The 25076-nt window shown below is 43.2% G+C and overlaps 1 protein-coding gene across 1 annotated transcript in view; it reads left to right on the forward strand.

Annotated features, from left to right (window-relative positions):
* The window catches only part of LOC126188683 (fatty-acid amide hydrolase 2-like), a 441285-nt gene that overhangs the window by 41153 nt on the left and 375056 nt on the right, over positions 1-25076 (forward strand). Inside the window, exon 3 of the mRNA XM_049930290.1 lies at positions 9097-9200. Within this exon, the coding sequence (XP_049786247.1) occupies positions 9097-9200 (104 nt within the window). The remainder of the gene's footprint in view (positions 1-9096; positions 9201-25076) is intronic.

Raw genomic sequence — 25076 nt, forward strand, 5'->3', positions numbered from 1 at the left:
ACGTTTGATATATGATGTATTCCCTTAGAGCGTCGTGATTTAAGAGTTTCTACTTCGACAGTGTTATCATGAATAATTTTGCGAATTCTATATGGGCCGCTATAAAGCAGAAAAAATTTGCGACACAAGCCTTTTCCTTTGTGAGACAAACGATGAGACTTAATTAACACTTTCTGACCAACTGACAAGATTTTTAAACGACCAGGACGCTTAGCTGATTTCTCTCTTCTAGCAGCCGCAGATGCAATATTTCGTAGAGCCAGGTTGACAACTTCAGAATGCCGCAGTTTCCGTGAAGGCGGAAAAGGAACGATTTCAGAAATGCGATTTGTCGGTGCTTTGTTTTTTAATATCAGTATAGGTGGTAAAGAAGTTGAGTCGTTAGGAAGTTCATTCGGAATGTTTTGAAAAATATGAAGATACTGATCCCAAGTTCTGTGATTCTGATGACAATAAAGACGACACAATTTATTGATTTCCTTCATCCATCTCTCTGAAGCGTTAGATTGAGGGTGAAAAAGTGAAATGAAAATTGGTTTAATTTTACGACGCTGTAGAGTACGAAGCCAAATTTTAGAACGAAACTGTGATCCATTATCTGATATAACCTTATCAACATGACCCACTTCTTTAAGAAAATGTTTGATGAAAGCGTTAGATACTGAACGAGCTGTTGCTTTGCGTAACGGTGTAAAACACACATATTTTGATGTCAACTCCACTGCTACGAAAATGTACGCAAAACCATTAGTAGATCGAACCACTGGACCGAACAAATCAACTGCAGCCATGTCCTTTAATTTTGCTGGAATGATAGGAAACAACGGTGCTCTGTGAGAAACTGTCGGCGGCTTAGCCTTTTGACATAATTTGCATTTGGCAAGAACAAATCGAATACGTTTTTCCATATTATTGAAGTAGCAATTTTCTCGTAATTTATGAAAGCATTTTCTGGGACCAAAGTGTGCATAACTGAAATGCGTATACCAAATCAGCTTATTAACCCACTCATCAGGAATACAAACTAACCAGACAGAGTTGTCGACCGATTTTCGTTTAAAAAGAATGTCATTGCGAACTAAATAATGCTGTCTAATCGCTACGCTTTCCTTTCTCTTCCACTTCTCCTTAATGTCCTTCCAGATTGGATCCTTATTTTGCTCCTTAGCAATGTCCTGGAGCGAAGACGAAATAAAGTTCTCAAACGCAACACCTTGAATATACATCAACAATAATTGTTTTCCTTGCAGTCCTCTTCAGCACTTTGTTTCAAACCCATAGGTGCACGTGATAAAGCATCAGCAACAATATTTGAAGAACCCTGTATGTAAACAATACTAAAATCAAATTCCTGTAGGTACAACACCCATCGTGACAATCTGCCATGAGTTAATTTTGTCGACATAAGAAACTCCAGAGCTCGATGATCGGTGTAAACCTTAGTATGTCTGCCAAACAAAAATGTGCGAAATTTTGTAAAAGCCCAAACAACAGCCAAAGCTTCAAGTTCCGTAATCGAATAATTCTTTTCTGATTTCGAGAGAACACGACTTCCAAATGCAATAGTCTTTTGTACTACAACGCCGTTTTCTTCTATCTCTTGAAATAAATGTGCACCTAGGCCTTTGTATGATGAGTCCGTCGCCAAACAAAAATCTTTAGATAAATCCGGGTGTGAAAGAAGTGGAGCAGCAACTAAAGCATCACGGAGTTGTTCAAATTCTGACTGAGCTTCCTCATCCCAACACCAATTAGATTTCTTTCCAGATAGTTCACATAAACGAGGTGTGGCCAAATCGTCCAATCTAACAAAGCGTCTAAGAAAATTACAGACACCAAGAAAACTACGAACATCACGTTTTGTAGTAGGAACAGCATAATTACGAATAGCGTCTAATTTTTCTGGATCAGGAAGAATACCTTCTGTAGAAATAATGTGACCGAGAAATTTCACCTGAGAACGACCAAATTCGGATTTTTCTAAGTTCACTGTAATGCCAACTCTTGCAAAGATACGTAATAATGAATCCAAAATTTTGTTGTGCTCACTCCAAGAATGTTTAGCAATAAGAATGTCGTCAACATATGAAGTAATATTGTCACGAAGACAAACAGGTAAAATTTCATTTAAGCTGCGAATGAATGCTGCTGAAGATACAGTAAGTCCAAACGGTAATTTCCGAAACTGGTAACAGTTACCAAAGGCTAAAAAGGCAGTATATTTTCTACAATCAGGGTGGAGTTCTATTTGCCAAAAACTTGCGCGCATATCAATCGTGGATAAAACTTTAATTCCATGAAAATGTTGAAGAAGTTCATCTAAATTTTGTGGACGGTCAGTTTCAGGAATGATGATATTATTTATCTGTCTGGAATCCAGAACTAAACGAATTGACCCATCCTTTTTAAGAACAACGTGTAATGGGCTAGTATAAGGACTGACTGCAGGCTCAATAATCCCCTGATCTAACATGTACTGAAGTTCATTCTTAACCTTGTCTCTGTAAGCCAAAGGAATAGCGTACGTTTTCCTGCGAAATGGTGTGTGTTCTTTTACTTTAAATAAATATATAAAATATAAATGATGATATTATTTATCTGTCTGGAATCCAGAACTAAACGAATTGACCCATCCTTTTTAAGAACAACGTGTAATGGGCTAGTATAAGGACTGACTGCAGGCTCAATAATCCACTGATCTATCATGTACTGAAGTTCATTCTTAACCTTGTCTCTGTAAGCCAAAGGAATAGCGTACGTTTTCCCGCGAAATGGTGTGTGTTCTTTTACTTTAAATAAATATTGTAAGCCTTGTATAGTTCCCGTGTGATGACTAAACACTGTAGCATGTGAAGTCAAAATTTGGTGCAGCTCTTCTCTTGCAACGTCATCTGGCACTTCAGCTTTCTTAACCTTTTCATTAATCAGTTCTTCGCTATTAATTATATCATCCATCGCGTCTCTGTATCTATTGTCATTGTCATTGTCATGAATAAACACATTGTCGTCATAATGCTCAACGAAAACATCAGAAGTAAGAAACCTTAAACATTTTGTATCTGACTCAGATCTTGTTAAACACTCGAAAAATTTCAAACATTTCGGCATTCCGGCAACAGTCAAATTCACACTTCCCTCTTTAAAGTTCAAAATTGCCTTATGTGCGTTAAGAAACTCCATACCTAATATAATTTGTGTACTGAGTAATGGAACAATAATAAAATTAGCAGAAAATTCGTATCCTTGACAATTGAAATTTAGGTTGGTCTGTTGTTTAACTTCTACACCCTTTCCAGAAATCGCTCCTCGAATTGTAGTTTTAGAAATAGGTAACACAGGACAGGCAATAGTTCTTTCACATATACGAAAAACTGATTCACTAATGACATTCAAAGGGCTCCCAGAATCTAAAACTGCAGTGAACTTATTCTTACCCACACATACTTCAATAACAGGATGTAAAAATGCGTCTACATTATTTTCCTTTTCGTCTAACAAAATGTCTCTCATGTCTTCCAGGCGTACGTAGTGTAAAGCCGTAGTGTCATTACTTTCTGAACCGTCTATATTGCTGCCAGAACCCGAAGCTGCTAGTCATTGTCGATTGTTTGCTTCACGTCTTTGATTATTCGCGTCATTTCGCGGATCCATTTCTACGACTTGCACTTGTCTCTCTGAAGTTCTGTCACGTGGAGGATGCCAATTAGGTCCCTCCTGTCTGTTAGATACAAATTCTTGGTTGTGTCTGTTATTAAAATTTCTGTTTTCCTGTCTGTCTGCATAACTACTTGTTGTATAATTTCGACTGTCACTTCTGAAATTATTGTTGTATCTACTACCCTGATTATTTCTGTAGTAAGAATTTCTATTACTGTATGAATAATTTCTGTCTTGGTGATACCGATTACTGTTTCCATATGATTGATCATTCCGGTACGAATTACCGTTTTTTATACTTGTCTGTGTAATTTCTGTTAGAACGTCTGTTATTGTCATAAGGCTGGTATCTATTGTCCTGTCTGTTACGTCTGTCATTGTCAAAATTACCCATATAACGCCCGTTCCGATCACTATCCCTTTTCTCTGAAAATCTATTGTAATTACTGTTACTGAAAAAGTTACAAGAAGTTCCGTCGTCGTTGTCATACTCAAGTTCTTGCAACAAAGTCTTAAAAGTCTCAATGTCGTCTTTACATCGTCCGGCTAAAGCAATTTGTCTTATGGATTGTGGCAGCTTAGTTAAACAAATGCGAATTAATTCAGTCGGGCTATAAGGGTTGGAAAGGAACTGATTCTTTCGAATCATGTCTTCAAAATATTCCGCTAGCGTGCGGAATTCAGACTGTTTGAAATTACGCTGCATGATAAGACTGTGTTTGACTCTGTCTTGCGTGTTTTCGGACCAATATGCCGATAGGAATGCATGATAAAAATCATTCAGATTATTACAATCTCTAATGAGTGCGCGCATCCGCGTCGCCGGTTCGTTTTCTAAATATCCACACACAAATTCCAGTTTGTGACTTAGTGGCCAATTTGGTGGAAGTGCGTACATAAATTGATCTAACCACGCACATGGATGTATGTCATTCTTAGAATTGCGGAAGATCTTAAATTTCCGAACAGTCAAAAAGTGTTTATAGTCAAAGTTTTCGTCTCGTGGCGACAAAGACCTACCGCGTCTGTCCCAGTCCCAATGTCGATTATTGTCAAGTTCGCGCGCCTGGCGCTCTCTTGTTGCATCCCGTAAATGAAACAAATTACTTTCTTCAAACCCCTCTGGTATCTGTGATTCTAAATTTCTTTTGCCGTCTTTTCCTACGATTTCGCCTTCAATTTGTTTGACTTGCTTTTTTAATGCCTCAAATTCCCTTTTCACGCGTTCATTAAATTTTCCCTGATTTTCAACATGTTTATTTATGTTCTGGTACTCTTCGGTTTCTGAAAATGGCAATGGAGCTGTATCATCTGAATCTCTGTCCCCATTTAAGCTAAGACTTGTCAATCTAACTGAAATCTCCTCAACTCTTTCCGGTAAATCACCTAATTGTTCTTTCTGTTTATTTACGTCTTCCGTAAGTGTCGCGACTCGGGTTTCGGTATTGTCACATTTAGTCGTTAACTGTTCACACTGTTGCGTTAGGTTATTTATTCTGTCATTTGGTACGGATTCCTCGATTCTCTCAAATATTTCTTTCTTATCGTGTGCACGTTGTAAATTTAACTCTGAAAATTTTTGTACTATCACGCGATCTCTTTCTTCCTGTTCTCTATCCTGTTCCCTTTGTCTAATCTCTACTGCAATTAATCTATTATTGTGAGAGTTCAAAATCGGTTGTACTTCTTCTCTGATTTCTTTCTTTAACTCATCTTTCATATTTTTGAAACATGTCCCTATTCGTGAGTCTAACCGTGTTTCCATTGTTCCCATTTGTGATCCCAGTGAGTCTAACCGTTTTTCCATTGTTTCCCTATCTGTTTTTAATTCAGACCGTAACTGTGATCCCAGTGAGTCTAACCGTATTTCCATTGTTTCCCTATCTGTTTTTAATTCAGATCGTAACTGTGATCCCAAATTTAATATTGCACTCATCAACTGCTCCATATCAGCCGGTTCGAAATTCTTTTCGCCCCTAACATTTCCCACAAAACTAACTTCCTTCTGCATAGCTGTAAAGCTATCTGTGTTCGATACTATTCCAGAATCTTCTATCGTCAATCTCGTATTCTGTGAATTTTCTGAATGAGAAAAATTTTGAAATGGTTCCGGACTATTTTCCCGACTTATTAAATTGTTTTCAACTTCATTATTCATCACACTGTTCTCCTGTGTTGGCGAGTTCGCCATATCAACAATTTCGTCATTCTCACTATTCATCATTTTTGCCTTTTTCATTGATCGCGTAATCATTTACAAAATATACAAAACTCGTCACTATATGAAAATTACACACAATGACACTTTATCATCAACAATACCATTCACACGAAATATTTCCCTCAAACACGATTAATCGAACAATTGAAATAATTGCACCAAATCGTCAAACGCGTATACAAGGCAATAAAAATTAAATTTTGAAAAATATCATTAGAAGAATGCCAATTACCAAATCTGCACATGCAAAATAGACTACAGTTACTAAACCACAAATTACTACAACAATACTACTGTCTACTATTTTTACAATCAGAAGAATTCCAAGGGACGATCCGAAGCAGCGGTCGCCACGTGCATGGGGGCTTTATTATAATAAAGATATAAGAATGCAATGCAAATACTTTTTAATTTTCTGTCGCTGTATGTCCGATTACGCTGTTTCGTAAACGGCTGGCCCTGACTAGTTTTTGTACGCAATCTGACTGCATGTAACAACCACAAAGAATGAAATGAAAATTTCAGTTAATACAAATAATTAATTAAGTCCCCAGCAACTATAAAACCTACGAAACCAACAAGGCACAAGTGTAGCTGTTCTGTATGTGGTAGTATGACTCAACGCACATCTGGCACGGTTCTTCTTCAACAAGACAAGAATTTTTAAATACCAATTATCCTGACGTGATAAAAGAAAATTACAAATACTATAATTGTGCAAGAAAACCAAAATTACACTCTAATACAAGAACACACGCCAGATGCTTTGTTGACTGAACCTGTAATGACACATTATTCAGGTCACTGAAAGAATAAAAGAATAAAAGAAAATACCTCCATATATATTGACGAAATGCACTCTGACCATTACAATATCTCCATTAGAACATCATCATCTCTCCCATCAAACCACTGCATAAAACATGGAACAACACTCTCCACTACCGCATCTCACTCTGACTTCAGCTACAAGCAGTGTCCACCACAACTTCTCGGCAAGAACTGCTTGCCGCTACGTCTCAATAATCACTGCCAGTGGAGGCGGCGGAACAATACTCTCTGGCGCGATTTCTGGCGCTGTGGCTCAGTGTAGCCACCTTTCAGTGCTTACGACTGGAAACAAGTCGCTTGGTCGTACGAGTCTCGTTTCAAATTGTATCGAGCGGATGGACATATACGGGTATGGAGACAACATAATGAATCCATGGAAGCCCGCCTGGTTGGCCGTGCTGTCTAACGCACGGCTTTCCAGAGCAGGAAGGTGCACCTGGTCCCCGGCACGAATCCGCTAGGCGGATTTGTGTCGAGGTCCGGTGAATCGGCCAGTCTGTGGATGGTTTTTAGGCAGTTTTCCATCTGCCCGGCGAATGCGGGCTGGTTCCCCTTATTCCGCCTCAGTTACACTATGTCGGCGATTGCTGCGCAAACAAGTTCTCCACGTATGCCTACATCACCATTACTCTACAACGCAAACATAGGGGTTACACTCGTCTGGTGTGAGACGTTCCCTGGGGGGGGTCCACCGGGGGCCGAAGCGCACAATAACCCTGGGTTCGGTGTGGGGCGGCGGGGGGTGCAGTGGACTACGGTAGTCGTCGTGGCGTTGAGGACCACTACGGCTGCGGCGGGGACGGAGCCTCTCCGTCGTTTCTAGGTCCCCGGTTAACATACAATACAATACAAATCCATGGAACCTGCATGCCAGCAGGGGATTGTTCAAGCTCATGGAGACTGTGTAATGCTGTGGGGCGTGTGGAGTCAGTGACATGGGACCCCTCATACGACTCTGACAGGTGACACGTACGTAAGCGTCCTGTCTGATCACCTCCATCCATTCGTGTCCATTGGGCATTTCGACGGACTTCGGAAATTCCAGCAGGACAATGCGACGCCTACACGTCCAGAAATGCTACGTAGTGGCTCCAGGAACACTCTTCTGAGTTTACACACTTCCGCTGGCCATCAAACTCCCCAGACATGAATATTATTGAACATGTCTAGGGTGCCTCGCAACATGCTGTTCAGAAGAGATCTCCACCCCTCTCGTACTCTTACGGATTTATAGACAGCCCTGCATGCTTCACGATGTCAATTCCCTCCAGCACTACTTCAGACATTAGTCGAGTCCATGCCACGTCGTGTTGCGGCACTTCTGCTTGCTCGCGGGCGCTCTACACGATATGAGGTAGGTGTACCACTTCCGTTTTGGCTCTTCAGTGTGTAGTGTATTTAGCTTTACATTATTTAAAGAGCTGCGGATAGTGATGTGTTGGCAGATGTGCCAACACCTTGTAGTTAGAGGAGGCCGAAATGCACGCTACAATCTAACGCAGACTGGCGTGAGGTCTGGAACAGGATACGTAATGAATGCTATAAAGAAAAGTACGTAGCTGCTGGAATACTTAACTTTAATCCATCATTTGTATACAGCATTCTTGATGATACAAGTGAGACTCTCTCTAGACATGGTTAATGGCGCCTTGCTAGGTCGTAGCCATGGACTTAGCTGAAGGCTACTCTAACTGTCTCTCGGCAAATGAGAGAAAGGCTTCGTCAGTGTAGTCGCTAGCAAAGTCGTCCGTACAACTGGGCGAGTGCTAGTACGTCTCTCTAGACCTGCCGTGTGGTGGCGCTCGGTCTGCAATTACTGACAGTGGCGACACGCGGGTCCGACATGTACTAATGGACCGCGGCCGATTTAAAGCTACCACCTAGCAAGTGTGGTGTCTGGCGGTGACACCACAGATAGCTTCCTAGTAATTGCGCTGTACGATTACGCTTCGTGATGATCTCAAAGACGCCTTAATCGTCGTCATAGGCAGTTTTCCTGAATTTTCAATCGTTTAAAGACTACTGCTTTACGCATCTGGTAAACTGCGAAATTTTTATTAAAACACCCCAAGAATGCCAGTTTCTTTCGCGAATATCAACACTGAGATAGTTGCCCTGTTCCTACCCTAAACGCAGATGCTGTGCCGGTGGTAGGATTGCCTGAACGCTTGAGCTCGTGCGCTAATCTGCCTAACACTACCTCCGTGGCCTGTGCATGGTGCGCGTTATTACCCGTCGCCGTGGATGCCGCTACGTCCTTTGTACGCCGCCGCCGCTGCCGCTGCCGCTGCCGCTGCCGTAACCACAACCGCCGCCGCCCCGCCAGTTGTCGGAGGCCTTCTGGGAGGCGCAGCGAGGAGGTGAGCTGGTCGCGGAGGGGCCCCCAGTCCACTAGTCCACTGCCGGGCGCCGTCGCAGCAGCAGCAGCAGCAACCGCCGCGGCCACACGTCACAGATAGCAGCTGGACTCGCAGCTACTCGGCGCCTCCCGGTAAGTCGGCGGTCAGTGCAGCCGGCAGCGCGAAACGCGCGACTTTCGAGGAACTGGACACAGGCGGCACCTGGACACGATTACTTTAGCTTGCGACAAAATTTCGCGTCGGAGGCCAGCGACCATTATACGCAAACATGGACAGGACTATAGTGATATATCGTGCATCTAATATTTATAAACTGGCCAAATGCGAGTAGGACTCGCGCATTGAGGGTTTCTATATAGTTCATCTATCCTGGGAATCGAGAATCTCTACGATTTTTGCCTGTTATCGATATCGATACTGCCGGCCGCGGTGGTCTAGCGGTTCTGGCGCTGCGGTCCGGAACCGCGGGACTGCTACGGTCGCAGGTTCGAATCCTGCCTCGGGCATGGGTGTGTGTGATGTCCTTAGGTTAGTTAGGTTTAAGTAGTTCTAAGTTCTAGGGGACTTATGACCTAAGATGTTGAGTCCCATAGTGCTCAGAGCCATTTGATATCGATACTGGCAAGATACTGGTCCCGGTAATTCCGAGACCGTATCAAAATCTCTACAGTAGTTCCTCAGGCTAGAACGGACATGCAAAAAGAAGCTAGCAGGAGACTACACTGTATATATGTAGAAAGAGGAGAGATAATAAAACGTTGGTTATCTGCGTACTAAAACGTGACTGCAACTTACATTTTATATTTGCATGCAGTAATGTTCGCCTGTTATGCTCTTGACGGATGATGAATGCAACTATGTTCAAATGACAAGAGATATTTTTTTATGTTATAATCACAATTTTAACAAGATTCAGATTTTTTACTATACCATTACTGTGAAATATTGCTTCTTGCTGAATTTCATGGATCTAGTAAACATACAGATTTTGATGAGTGAGTTTGCGAGTATCAAATCATATGACACAAAGGGCCATATCTTTTTACTAAATTGACTTAGAAGCTTGTAATTTTTACGCCGCCAAGGGACCGTAGAGCTTAGTGTGTGACATGAATTTGAACTTGATACGCCAAACTGTTCCAGGGAAAGACGGTCTTAACAAACGAACAGAGAGACAGATGGTTAAAAAAAGACAAAAAATATTTTTTCGTGTAATACAACTAAAATTAGCAATTTTCGGGCTTTTTCCTTTACTTGTACTGTGAAATCTTACTTCTTGCCAAATTTTATGATTCTAAGTCAACAGGAAGCACCCTGTCGGTTTTGATGAGAGAGTTTTCGAGTATCAAAATATACGAGGTAAATGGCCATATCTTTTGAGTGAAGTGACGTAGAAGCTTCAAATTTTTACTCCTCCAAGAGACCATAGACCGAAATGTGTGATACAAGTTAACTTGATACGCCTGCTCGTTGCTGAGAAAAAAGGGTTCTTAACAGTCGGACAGATATACAGGTTGACAGACAGACGGAAAACGAAGTGATCCTATAAGGCTCTCGTTTCTATAAGTTTAGGCACGGAACCCTAAAAACCAATATTTCTTTGTTCATCTCCTATGCGTACCCATATTATTCGTTCGATTGCGATGAAACTTTGGAGAGCTGTTGTGACATGCTCGCGAATGTTTCTGTGGGGGGAAGAACCACCTGCCACCACTAGGGGCGGAGACGAAGACGGGGTGACATGAAAGCTAAACTCGGGAACTTCTGGAGCATTTTCAGTTAAATTTTGTATATACATGACTCGTTATTTGTGCAATTATTTGTATAAAAATATTGTTGCGATAATATAATACAACCACTCTTAGGTGTGGAGGTGGGGTAAGGATATGTGACATGTAAAAATATTTGATAACGATCGATATTAACAGGCAAAAATAACACCTTTCGGGGTCACTACACTTACTAGCTACAGTCACGATGATGGGCTCAAATGGCTCTAAGTACTATGGGACTTAATATCTGCGGTCATCAGTCCCCTAGAAATTAGAACTACTTAAACCTAACTAACCTAAGGATATCACACACATCCATGCCCGAGAGTCACGATGATGTTTCATGCCTACTGCTGGGGTAGGGGGTGAGAGGGAATGCCACGATATTGACATTTCTCAGCATCTCTCTGTAACGCCTGAAAGAATTTGTATCAAAATTGGCACACGTATCAGTTGCTGTCTGTAAAAATTTACGGCATCACCCCGTGGCTGAGGGTTTGGGGTGAAAAGGCGTCACAGAAAATCACACCTCAGGAACGTCAGCAGCAATTTCAACCAAATTTGGTACATCCATTACTCACTGTTTACAATGTAGCAGTGAAGTATAAAAAAATTGGTATCTAAATTTTTATATCTACTACCGTTGGTGGGACGGGAGGGGAGGGGTGGTGGTGACGATGACAAGGGATGACATTTAGAAACGTCTGAAAACCATCTGTCGGCATTTCTTTCCTGTAATTAATTGACTTGGAATACAAAAGTGTAAAATACAACCTGTCCCTCATTTACGATTTTCAACGTATCATCCACATTATGGTCCGGGACCAAAAGTCATACCACATGACTCAGCACGTCAGATACATTTAACGTCGTCACCAAAATGGCATGGTGCAAAACAGCAGAGAATCAGAGAGTTACCAGTGATAGTTCTTTTTTTCGAGACGACAATCAGTTACTGGCAGAATTTAAAGTTTCCTCAAAATTAAGATGAAACGCAGGGCGAATTCGCTAGAGATACGTATTAGATATATATACAAATATGTGTGAAATACGTTAATGTATGTGATTTCCTTTGCACATCCATTGCATGCGTGTACCAACTTACAATGCATGCCGGGCACGCTAGTAATATTTAAAAAGTATATCCCATTAAGGTTACACCATCATGCCTGTACTAATAGACGCAGATGACAATTTGCGCAAGCTGTAACAATGAAAATGTCTGCAAAAATGAGATAAATATAAATTTGGCGTCTCCTTGGCACCGCACGATACGCAGTGGAGTTGATATTATTCAAAGCGCAAAACAGCCTCGATTTTAAAGAGAGACTGCATTTCAGTGACTTCGATGTCAGTATGTTAGATGGTTGCCGTATTACTGAACTGTACTACGGGTATGCGTATCATTGACACTTTACGGTACATGTTTCGTTGTCTTCTTTATTTTTGTTGACCATGTAACACTTGAATGGAGGAGCTGCTTAAGGTAACATTTCTTGTGATTCGGAATCAGCGCAACAATTGAACTACTACCTATCGGCAGCATTATACAGATGTACAAATACTATTTGCATTGTAATGCGTTGTCAGTGTCGTAAAATATACAATGCGTCACGTTTCGTGATCTTGCTGCCTCGCAATGTGAAGGTCATGGGTTCGAGTTCCTCTCGGTCATGGGTGGGTGTTTTAAATGCGCCGTTATTGCGTCAGTCCTATGACAGATACAAAATATGTGATGAGAATAAGAAAATTTGTAAGTATTAATGCGTCCAGAGAGACAAAATTGCAGTATGCTATGACTGTGATTTAAGATATCAGAAGCCAAATTAAAAAAAGAACCCTTTACAGTTACATTCAGTCAAGCCCGTATTTAGGCATGGTAACAAAATCCTCGAAGTGGTCAAATTTCTAGATGATAAAAACAATGCGAATGCAGGCAATTCAGAAAGCAAAAGGGAAATAAATACAGACTTCTCATCTTCTCAGCGCCACCCTATATACCGGTAAGCTGATGTAATACACAGAATGAAACAACCTCTTTCTTAAAGAATCGTCGCACTTCCACCAGATAACTTCAACATTACTTCTGTATAAATCCACTAGAAAGTTACTATCGTAGGGAACTGCAATGCTGGTTAGCGATTAATCAATTTTAGCGGTATTTTTACAGTGAAGCTTATATGCATATACCGCAACCAGTGTCAATGTTTATGGAATTTCAGTCTTATAAAGTTGACTTATTTGCCGCGAATTTCGAGCCACTGATGCTCATCTTCAGGCATGATGGCACAATGCGAAAGAGAAACGTGTGTTAGGAAAGTGTTGCAAAGTGAGGATAGATAGCCGAGCAACGCAACAGTCAGTGGGCGTACATGTCTTAAGTAACCAGTATAATATTACCAAAAAATATTTACAGATCGCCACGTCTTTTTGGCAAGAAATATACCACACACATTATTCATTTACTATATAACGAGACGTACCACAAGGACCTAATGAAGACTCTGGCAACTCAACAAAATGGCGATAATACAGTTAATAGACTTAGAAAAGTATGCTTTATCTCCTGCAGATGATCGCCCATGACTCTAAACACGTCTCAAATAAATGAATAATCAATAAGCATTGTGACTGGTTGCAGTAAATACATACAATCTCGTATGCATATCATATTTATTTTAAAGTCTCGTTCTCCGTTCTCTTTCTCCGTTATTCTTGTGATACTGTAGTGGAGGGAATTTCTCAGAATTGTATTTCCTGTGCTACAGCTGCAGCGCGGAAGCTGATACACGGTATTTCGGCAGCCTTATGCACACTGGTATAAATTATTTGTTTATTTCCTGTTGTAGGGTGTCATCAATATTACTGAGGACAAATCGCCGTTCATGCACCGCATAATGGAAATTGTGAATGCGAATTCCGCCCGAGTATGGATGACAGTTTTAAATGCTCCATTACTTCGTCATTTCCGCATTGACACAGAATATGAGACGGAAATAAGGAAATTTAAATAGTGCACTCACAGCTGACGAGATTGCAACAGCTGTGAATAATGTGTGATTTCGGATATCGAAGGCCAATTTACAAAAGGACTGCCATGTGACTCATGGCATCGTGCGAGACCTAGCGCTACTTCGGAAGTTTGTGGGTCAGGTGTCTCAAGTGTAACTACTAAGTGGAGGTGCTTATGAAGATTGCATCAGCAGTGCACTGGCGTGTTTGTGTTGTTGACGGTGGGAAGAAAGGGAGAGCGGGGCTACCGCTGCCGGCACACCCTTTCGACTTTCAACAACGGGCCGCAATGCTTAACGCACACGTCATACGGACGGGTTACTGCCAACAGTCGCACATTCCCTCAATCTGTGAGACACTTTGCAGAGATTTGGACTTACATCTAGAGTCTTGGTACGCAGAACCTACCCATCACTCCCTCTAATTTCTCGCTCCAATTCTACATCTACATTTATACTCCGCAAGCCACCCAACGGTGTGTGGCGGAGGGCACTTTACGTGCCACTGTCATTACCTCCCTTTCCTGTTCCAGTCGCGTATGGTTCGCGGGGACAACGACTACTGGAAATCCTCCGTGCGCGCTCGAATCTCTCTAATTTTACATTCGTGATCTCCTCTGGAGGTATAAGTAGGGGGAAGCAATATATTCGATACCTCATCCAGAAACGCACCGTCTCGAAACCTGGACAGTAAGCTACACGACGATGCAGAGCGCCCCTCTTGCAGAGTCTGCCACTTGAGTTTGCTAAACATCTCCGTAACGCTATCACGCTTACCAAATAACGCTGTGACGAAACGCGCAGCTCTTCTTTGGATCTTCTCTATCTCCTCTGTCAGTCCGACCTGGTACGGATCCCACACTGATGAGCAATACTCAAGTATAGGTCGAACGAGTGTTTTGTAAGCCACCTCCTTTGTTGATGGACTACATTTTCTAAGGACTCTCCCAATGAAACCCAACCTGGCATCCGCCTTACGAACAATTACTTTTATATGATCATTCCACTTCAAATCGCTCTGTACGCATACTCCCAGATATTTTATAGAAGTAACTGCTACCAGTGTTTGTTCCGCTATCATATAATCACACAATAAAGGATCCTTCTTTCTATGTATTCGCAATACATTACATTTGTCTATGTTAAGGGTCAGTTGCCACTCCCTGCACCAAGTGCCTATCCGCTGCAGATCTTCCTGCATTTCGCTGCAATTTTCTAATGCTGCAACTTCTCTGTATACTACAGCATCATCCGCGAAAAGCCGCATATTACAGAGGACAAATCGCCGTTCATGCACCGCATAATGGAAATTGTGAGTGCGAATTCCGCCAGAGACCTGTAGAGGACCGACGCTTGCTCAGGGAGTGGCAATTGACCCGCAACATAAACAAATGTAGCGTGTTGCGAATACACAAACGGACAGACCGTTTACTAGCGTTGAACATTTCTTGCAAGGCATGGATGGTACAGACCACCTCCAGTCAGCAAGGCGCGTTATAACTGTTTGTCGAACCGAGACTCGACCGTGGACTCTCGAATTTTGTGGGAAATTCAGGCGAACCTCTGGGAAGCTTGGCAATCAGAAGACGGGCAGGGACGGCGAGGCAGGGCTGGTTACATCAGCCAGTGCTATCGCCGTCTACACCTACGTTAAATTTTTAAGTTCGTGCCCCGGTCCAGAACACAGTCTTCGTCTCTCACAATGTTTTCACTGCAGCGTACGCTCCGGAATCTAAGAAGCATTCGTAATAAATTTCTGATATTAGAGTAAGAAACTACAGAATTTATTTCGTATGAAACTGATGGTGACAGTTACTGCTAGAGTGGTCATTAAGACAAGGAGACAGTAGCATTTAGCGCATCTGATACTCTGAAACATAAGAAAAATATCTTAGGAATCCATGTTTAGATCTATACATATTTAAGTGGGATTTATTAAATTAGAATGGAATAAGAAGTGTGGGTCTGCGCAAGAACGACTGTATCGGGGCAAAGATTTGTCTCAGAAGGTCTCTCCAAAATGAATCAGATGAACGAGAACTTTTTACGAGAAGTTAGCAACAAAGATTCCGCAAACGACGACTGTCCGAAACCCAGCTCGCTCCTCTGTTTGTCTACGAGACGAGCAGTACTGACGCCGTAGTAGAGTCCGTGTTCCTTGACTTCCGGAGGGCATTCGATGCGGTTCCGCACTGCCACCTAATGAACAAAATACGACCGTATGGAACAGCGGACCAACTGTGTGATTGGACTGAAGCACTTCGAGCACACAGAACGCAGTATGTCATTCGGAACAGAAAGAAACCTTCAGACGTAAAAGAAACTTCGGGCGTGCCTCAGGGGACAGTTATAGGACCACTGCTTTTCACAATGTATGTAAATGATCTCGTAGAGAACGACAGAAGTTCCATGACGCTTTTCGCAGATGATGCTGTTCTATATAGAGAAGTCGCGGCACTAGAAAATTGGAAGACCTGTAGAGAATCGACGCTTGTTCAGGGAGTGGCAATTGACCCGCAACATAAACAAATGTAGCGTGTTGCGAATACACAGACGGACAGACCGTTTATTATGTGGTTAAACAATTGCAGAACAGTCACTGTAAGAAGCTGCTTCCATAAACCGTGTAGGAGTAGATGTACGGAGCGATTTGGAATGGAACGACCACATGAAGTTAATCGCGAGTAAGGCAGATAGCATATCGAGATTTATGGAAGAATCCTGAGGAAATGCAGTCCATCAACAAAAGTAGTTGTTTGCAAAACACTCGTTTGACCGGTACTTGAATATTGCTCGTGAGTATGGGATCTGTAACAGTTAGGACTGGTAGATGAAATAGGGAAAATCCAAAGAAGACAAGCGCGTTTCGTTACAAGTTCATTTAGTAAGCACGAAAGAGTCACAGAGATGATCAACGAACTCCAGTGCGTTGCGGTGTGATCCAGTGTCAATGTTCCGAGAGTGAATGTTTCTAGGGGAGTCAACAAATATATCTCGTCAAAAGACCATGAAGATTCGAACGCACACGGAGTATTACTGGCAATCGTACTTCCCGCGAACTATTCGCGACTGATACAGGAAAGGGGGGAAGTGACAGTTACACAAAGTACGCTCCGCCACACACCGCCAGGTGGCTCACGGAGCACATATGCAGATTTCGACGTAGAAGATCAACCGCTTTATTCTTGAGTTTAGGCTGCAATTTCTGATCCTCTTTTAAGCTATTCGGAAGGACATAACAAATTGCGACCACTGAGCAGCAGATAAGTGGAAGAGCACTAGAGCAAGGATTCTGCATGAAACTGATCGACACTGTCGTACACAGATTCAGACGAAATTTTTCTGGGCCCAGAGAAGCCTTCGTTATAAATGGACCTGCATACTTGCTGCCAGATTAAAACTCTATGCCGGACCAAGAGGCGAACACAGAACGAAGCCGTTCTCTGTCAATAATTTAAGCGGCTGGACTATCCAGGCACGACTGACGACCAGTCCTCACAGCCTGTCTTCCGCTAGTACAGAAGATAGGGTGAGTCAGGAAGAAAGGTACCTGCTTCGAGGGGCGACAGTATTGGTGATTCTGAACAAAAACTTGAAATCAAGATATGCCCTTTTTTTAATCATATCCGACGTACAGCTGTTTGAAAATCACGAACGTCAGTCGCATTTCCTTCTTCACCAGCACTGACGTGCGAATAAAATAAAAAAGACATTAGGTTACGTAGTGTATTCTCTACGGACCACATCAATGTGCACTAATTATTGGTGACCAACTCATCGGTCCAGTTATTTTACATAACCGTCTCAATGGAGTATGATATCTTGATTTCCTTCAAAGCGTGTTACCAAAATAATTGGAAGACATCCCTTTGGCAACACAACGTCGTATGTACTTTCAGCTGGACGAAGTTCCTGCACATTCCGTACGGCCAGTGACACAGTACCTCACTGAAACGTATTACATAATCTGGGTGCTGGATCCGTCTCCGTCTTACTCCATTAGATTATTGTTTGTAGGGTTGGCTTAAGAGCGAAGTGTACAAGCGCAGAGTGGACACAAAGGTAGAGCTTCTCACTTGTGTTTTACATGCGCGTGCTCCAGTAAAGGATACTGTCGCCTGATAAACAAAGTAAGAGCCTACGGAATATCAGACCAACTGTATGGCTGGATTGAAGAGTTTTTAGCAAGCGGAACACAGCATGTTGTTCTCGATGGAGAGACGTCTACAGACGTTAAAGTAACCTCTGGCGTGCCACAGGAGAGTGTTATGGAACAATTGCTTTTCACAATATACACTCCTGGAAATGGAAAAAAGAACACTTTGACACCGGTGTGTCAGACCCACCATACTTGCTCCGGACACTGCGAGAGGGCTGTACAAGCAATGATCACACGCACGGCACAGCGGACACACCAGGAACCGCGGTGTTGGCCGTCGAATGGCGCTAGCTGCGCAGCATTTGTGCACCGCCGCCGTCAGTGTCAGCCAGTTTGCCGTGGCATACGGAGCTCCATCGCAGTCTTTAACACTGGTAGCATGCCGCGACAGCGTGGACGTGAACCGTATGTGCAGTTGACGGACTTTGAGCGAGGGCGTATAGTGGGCATGCGGGAGGCCGGGTGGACGTACCGCCGAATTGCTCAACACGTGAGGCGTGAGGTCTCCACAGTACATCGATGTTGTCGCCAGTGGTCGGCGGAAGGTGCACGTGCCCGTCGACCTGGGACCGGACCGCAGCGACGCACGGATGCACGCCAAGACAGTAGGATCCTACGCAGTGCCGTAGGGGACCGCACCGCCACTTCCCAGCAAATTAGGGACACTGTTGCTTCTGGGGTATCGGCGAGGACCATTCGCAACCGTCTCCATGAAGCTGGGCTACGGTCCCGCACACCGTTAGGCCGTCTTCCGCTCACGCCCCAACATCGTGCAGCCCGCCTCCAGTGGTGTCGCGACAGGCGTGAATGGAGGGACGAATGGAGACGTGTCGTCTTCAGCGATGAGAGTCGCTTCTGCCTTGGTGCCAATGATGGTCGTATGCGTGTTTGGCGCCGTGCAGGTGAGCGCCACAATCAGGACTGCATACGACCGAGGCACACAGGGCCAACATCCGGCATCATGGTGTGGGGAGCGATCTCCTACACTGGCCGTACACCACTGGTGATCGTCGAGGGGACACTGAATAGTGCACGGTACATCCAAACCGTCATCGAACCCATCGTTCTAGCATTCCTAGACCGGAAAGGGAACTTGCTGTTCCACCAGGACAATGCACGTCCGCATGTATCCCGTGCCACCCAACGTGCTCTAGAAGGTGTAAGTCAACTACCCTGGCCAGCAAGATCTTCGGATCTGTCCCCCATTGAGCATGTTTGGGACTGGATGAAGCGTCGTCTCACGCGGTCTGCACGTCCAGCACGAACGTTGGTCCAACTGAGGCGCCAGGTGGAAATGGCATGGCAAGCCGTTCCACAGGACTACATCCAGCATCTCTACGATCGTCTCCATGGGTGAATAACAGCCTGCATTGCTGCGAAAGGTGGATATACACTGTACTAGTGCCGACATTGTGCATGCTCTGTTGCCTGTGTCTATGTGCCTGTGGTTCTGTCAGTGTGATCATGTGATGTATCTGACCCCAGGAATGTGTCAATAAAGTTTCCCCTTCCTGGGACAATGAATTCACGGTGTTCTTATTTCAATTTCCAGGAGTGTATATATAAATGACCTAGTAGATAGTGTCGTAAGTTCCATGCGGCTTTTCGCGGATGATGCTGTAGTATACAGAGAAGTTGCAGCATTAGGAAATTGCAGCGAAATGCAGGAAGATTTGCAGCGGATAGGCACTTAGTGCAGGGAGTGACAACTGACCCTTAACATAGACAAATGTAATGTATTGCGAATACACAGAAAGAAGGATCCTTTATTGTATGATTATATGATAGCGGAACAAACACTGGTAGCAGTTACTTCTGTAAAATATCTGGGAATATGCGTACGGAACGATTTGAAGTTGAATGATCATATAAAATTAATTGTTGGTAAGGCGGGTGCCAGGTTGAGATTCATTGGGAGAGTCCTTAGAAAATGTAGTCCATCAACAAAGGAGGTGGATTACAAAACACTCGTTCGACCTATACTTGAGTCTTGCTCATCAGTGTGGGATTCGTACCAAGTCGGGTTGACAGAGGAGATAGAGAAGATCCAAAGAAGAGCTGCGCGTTTCGTCGTAGGGTTATTTGGTAAGCGTGGTAGCGTTACGGAGATGTTTAGCAAACTCAGGTGGAAGACTCTGCAAGAGAGGCGCTCTGCATCGCGGTGTAGCTCGCTGTCCAGGTTTCGAGAGGGTGCGTTTCTGGATGAAGTATCGAATATATTGCTTCCCCTTACTTATACCTCCAGAGGAGATCACGAGTGTAAAATTAGAGAGGTTCGAGCACGCACGGAGGCTTTCCGGTAGTCGTTCTTCCCGCGAACCATACGCGACTGGAAAAGGAAAGGGAGGTAATGACAGTGGCACGTAAAGTGCCCTCCGCCACACACCGTTGGGTGGCTTGCGGAGTATAAATGTAGATGTAGATGTAGACAGCACGAATGAACTAAGATCAGCCAAGCAGCAGCTGCCTACAAGAGCTGCAAAGTGCATTGTAGTTGACAGTGGACTTTTCAACATCTTTTGTGAGGAAAAGTAACAATTAAAGCATTAGATCACAACTTTTCATTTACTACCACCCACATTTGTCCTATTTCCCAGTTTTCATTAGTTCACTCAGAAACTGTTAAGAGCAGTACATATGTTCATGTGACGTTTTTTGTTCAGAAAAACCCCTAAAAGCATGTACCTCTCCTTCTGACTCGCCTCGTATGTACAGATATGGGTGCATGTGGTCCGACACAAAGTTTTAATTTACCAACGAGATTCAACTTTTTTTATTCTTCTCTTGCTCGCCATCAGCAATGGGTGCTAGCTTTTGTTGCAACCAGGCTGTCTCTGGATCCGGAAGTTGGGGCAGTTACATTGTGGTGTGTACGCCGTGAAGTGTTGGTTCCGCTCTAGGTAACGCACATATTCATGGCTACTCCGTCCTTTCATTTTACGTTGCAGGACAGGTCTCTGACTATGATTCCAATGATGTTGCCGAAATATGGCGTCTCCTTTCTCCTGATATTTCTGAGCGATCACCAGCTTACCATTTAACCGCCTAGCACTAAGTCATTCCTCGTGTGGTGTGTCGAAAAAATTATTAGCATTCGAGGATGTCGCCATAACTAAAAGACGTTGTCGGTCACTGTCCCACCCTCGGCGCCACATTTAAAAACTGCAGGCACCAACACCAGAAGAATTGCATGTGGGTTTAGAGTCCTTCACACTGATTTCTCAGGTGGATAAAAGCGCAGTGGAACTTCTCGGTGCAGATGTTAATCCCATGAGAGTTACTCCCGCTATTACGTACAGTGTATCTCAATTAATTACATGTTTTTGATCTTTAGATTGCTCTTACGTTGCAGGATGAGTCTCTGAAAGTGATTTCCCATGACGTGGAGGAAACGCTTATTTTCCGCTTCTTACGTTTAACAGTTTTGTATTAATGACATGTGACGTAATCACAGTGAATGTCACAGTGACCCAATGTTGAAAATTTGTAAAATTCCGAACAGTCTCTGATCGCTTAATGTGGCATGTCCACAAAATTGGAAAACGTTAAAGTGTCGCCATAACGGGGAGACGTTAACGGTGACTGTTTTTGCTCAGGCACCACAATTTGCAATAAATGGCAAATTGGGAGTTGTACAAATTTTGTTTTAAGTAAATGCGGATTTCAAATTTTTGCCGACATTTATCGCTTAATCTGTTCAGTCCTCCTGCAATACTCGTCATTAGAACTGTACCAACTGCGTGCCTGGTATTTCATAGGGAAATGTGTATTCTTATAGGACGACTATCCAATGAGTTCCACCCAATAATATTCGAACACAATTTATTAAATTGCCAATACTAAACACTTTTAAATAACAACAAATTCATATAACTTACAAAACTTAACAAATGGTTAAAGAGTGAGCTTTAAAAACAGTAACGGCGGCTTGCCACCATAAAATCAAGAATTTTTTACAATAGTGCTTTTAGAGTTTATCCAAAAGACGAAATCCAATAATAAGTTAACTTGGCAATACAATTTAAAATGATTTATATAAAAAAACTTTGAGAAAGATAATGGCGCTTGGCGCCATAAAATGAAAGAAACGCAACACACAACCAATAAATATAATAACAAAATAATAATTTGATACAACCAAAGGGCGAGGGCAACTCCCAACGCAATCGCTGACGAGCGAGCTCTCAACACTTCGGAGCCTTCCCACTAGAAACGGTCCCCGAAATAAACCGCTGAGAGCTCCCCGACATGCCTTCCACAACTGCCCATCACTTACGCACCCTGGTTATGTTCTGTAACACGCGACAGATAATAGCAACACAAGATAAAATTCAAAAATACAGTATAACATCCCGACAGCACATGATAACCACAGCGCCGTTAACTCGGGCGCTCTTAATAAGTGCCGGAAGCCAACACACACAAATCTCAAACAATTCTCGCTTCCTAAAACGAAACAATAAAAGCCAAACGCACATGAATAGTCAAACCACAGTCTTAGAAGTGCCTTAACGACACCAAACGCGACTATTCCACCAAGTTAATAATAACACAGTAAAAAAATACAGAACATACTACTAAATGCTGATACACAACCAAATTGACTAGATCGTGTTGTTTAGGTCCCAGAAGACCACATATACCAAGCAGCAGTAATTCACTATGTATATACTGTACAAAACCGCCCTTCTTAGGCAGACTTTACCTAACACATCGACTGCCAAATGTACCATACATGAACGCAACTCCGGGCAGGACTACAGTTGAGCAATAAATTAATACCAACAAATATCGTAACGAGCCACACACACAGCAAAAAGTTCCAACAACACTGTCCTACATCAGAAAAGTTCAGAAACCGCTGCTGGAGCTTCCAGGGGAAAATCTGAAGAGCCAACCGAGCCCACACCCTAACCTGGAAGACGACTCCAAAATTCAGCAACTAGTTGTCTCCGGGCCAGAGTATCACAGGACCCCACCGGACCTCCACATCTGACAGGCAGAAAGAACAAGTACGCCGACTCCAATTAATCACCACCGCATGACCAGCACAGCGGCGAGTCGTCTCCGCCTCAGACCACTCTGCTCATATTGCGAGACACAACCTTAGCGCTAGTCACTAGCCGGTCAGGCAGAGCGAACTTCACGTTCCGTGCAATACCCGGAAAACCAACTACCCCCTCGCTTTCCGCCAGCCACCGCAAACACACGCCAGCGGCGTCATAGCAAATCGCCACCGGAGCGACACCCGCACCAGGACAGCGAACTATAATCGATTACAGTGCGCGCTCTAACCAAGATCACAGGTTTGCGGCGAGCGCCATATCACATAGGTACGCCATTCACTAAGATACTGTTGAGCAGTAGATATCTCACTGCTTCTCTGGACATCATGAATGAGCTCGATGAAGAACTGTGAGTTTAGCAGACAAGATGATAAGGCCAGCTGCCTAATACAAAGGTTCATGCCAGCCCCGTTATTGTTGCTTGCTAATGTATTGAAACGTCCCCTTTGAACAATTATACATGACTGTGTTTAAACTGACACACAATATTTTTAGCGCAACGCAATCTGACTTTCAAAAATCCCTACAAAAGAATGGCCCTGACTAACATTAACCTATACGTTTCAGAAATCACTTACCTCACAAAAATCTTGGTTACTCGAACTACTGCAATACAGCGAGCGCCACTACTGCCAGCTAAATAAAAGATTCAAACTACTGAAGGCACTAACTACTGATAGGCATAGTTAGCAAATGAAAGATTTTAATAGAGAACAAACAATGTATTTACCTTAATCGTGTTGAAAAATCATAATATACATAGCAGTTCATGACATCCAGTCTTACAAATTTCAGAACTCCGCCATTTCTCTCCCCACATCCACCACTGCTGGCGGCTCACCTCCAACTGCGCATTATAGTGATGGGGAGCTCGTGAATGAGTCGTTCAAATGAACGCTTCACTCCAGTGAAGTGTGAACTAACCACTCAATTTCAATGAACTGGTACTTCAAACTCTTCACAGATAGCACACTCCACACTTTTTTCTAGTTCACTCACTCTCTCCCCCTCTCCTTCTCCCACTACATCGGCGCTACGTCATTCATCCTCCCGTCACTTCAGTCCTCCCTATACTGCCTGTCGAAGAATCGCGCGGTGTTTATGGGGAACGATAGTTTTTCGAGGGGTTGGGGTGGTGAGGGCCGAGGGGAAAGCAGCGTCAGTTGCTTCCTGCAGTGCTGGCATCATTACCCGTGACTATCGCGTCTACGGGTAGCCTACCGTTGGCAGCGCTTGCAAACAAATGAATATTAAAGATACATACGAAGAGGCTCGCTGTGTGAGCACGCACAGCCAACATGAAAATAAAAGGTTTGTTAATAACACTGAAAGAGGGATTTTACCTGAAATCGTACCAATGACTACAGGTGACAGTTTACGTTTTGAATCTGGAGGGTTATTATTCCCAACAAAAATAAAATCTACAGGAAAACTTCTGAATAATTACTTAACGTAGGTATATAGACTTTGTGACATTGGTAAACATACTCATTCTATTTTGGATTAAATTTTAAAAGGAACATAAAATTGGACTGCATTTCGTTGGTAGCCCTAGTTTTCAGTCCATGAATATAACAAATAATGTTTCATTTGGCAGATAGACTTTTTTGGGCGCTTCATGAGAAAATGCCGAGCAAGATTAAATGTAATACCTTCTTTATATGTGAGAGGCTTCTCCGTTTATCTTTCCTTCGTCCCCTTCCACCATGCTCTGTTTAAATCAGACGCTGTAAGAGCGCAAAACGTTGCGTGTACGTTACTGCATAGTTCGGTCATCTGTTGGTAAAATTATGAAGTATTACGAAGCTATATTATACGAGCGAGGCGAAGCGAGCGTAGCCGCGGCTGAGCGGCGAACTGGGCAACTTCGCCAGGCTTCCGTACTTCATGAATGAACTACTTCATTTGAACGCTTCACGGCAAAGAGTGAAATGAATGAAGTAGTTCACGGGAATGAACGAGTTCGACCCATCTCTACTGCGCAACGCTACGCGCTGTT

This window comes from Schistocerca cancellata, chromosome 5, assembly GCF_023864275.1.
Source record: "Schistocerca cancellata isolate TAMUIC-IGC-003103 chromosome 5, iqSchCanc2.1, whole genome shotgun sequence".
In the NCBI taxonomy this organism is placed as follows: Eukaryota; Metazoa; Arthropoda; class Insecta; order Orthoptera; family Acrididae; genus Schistocerca; species Schistocerca cancellata.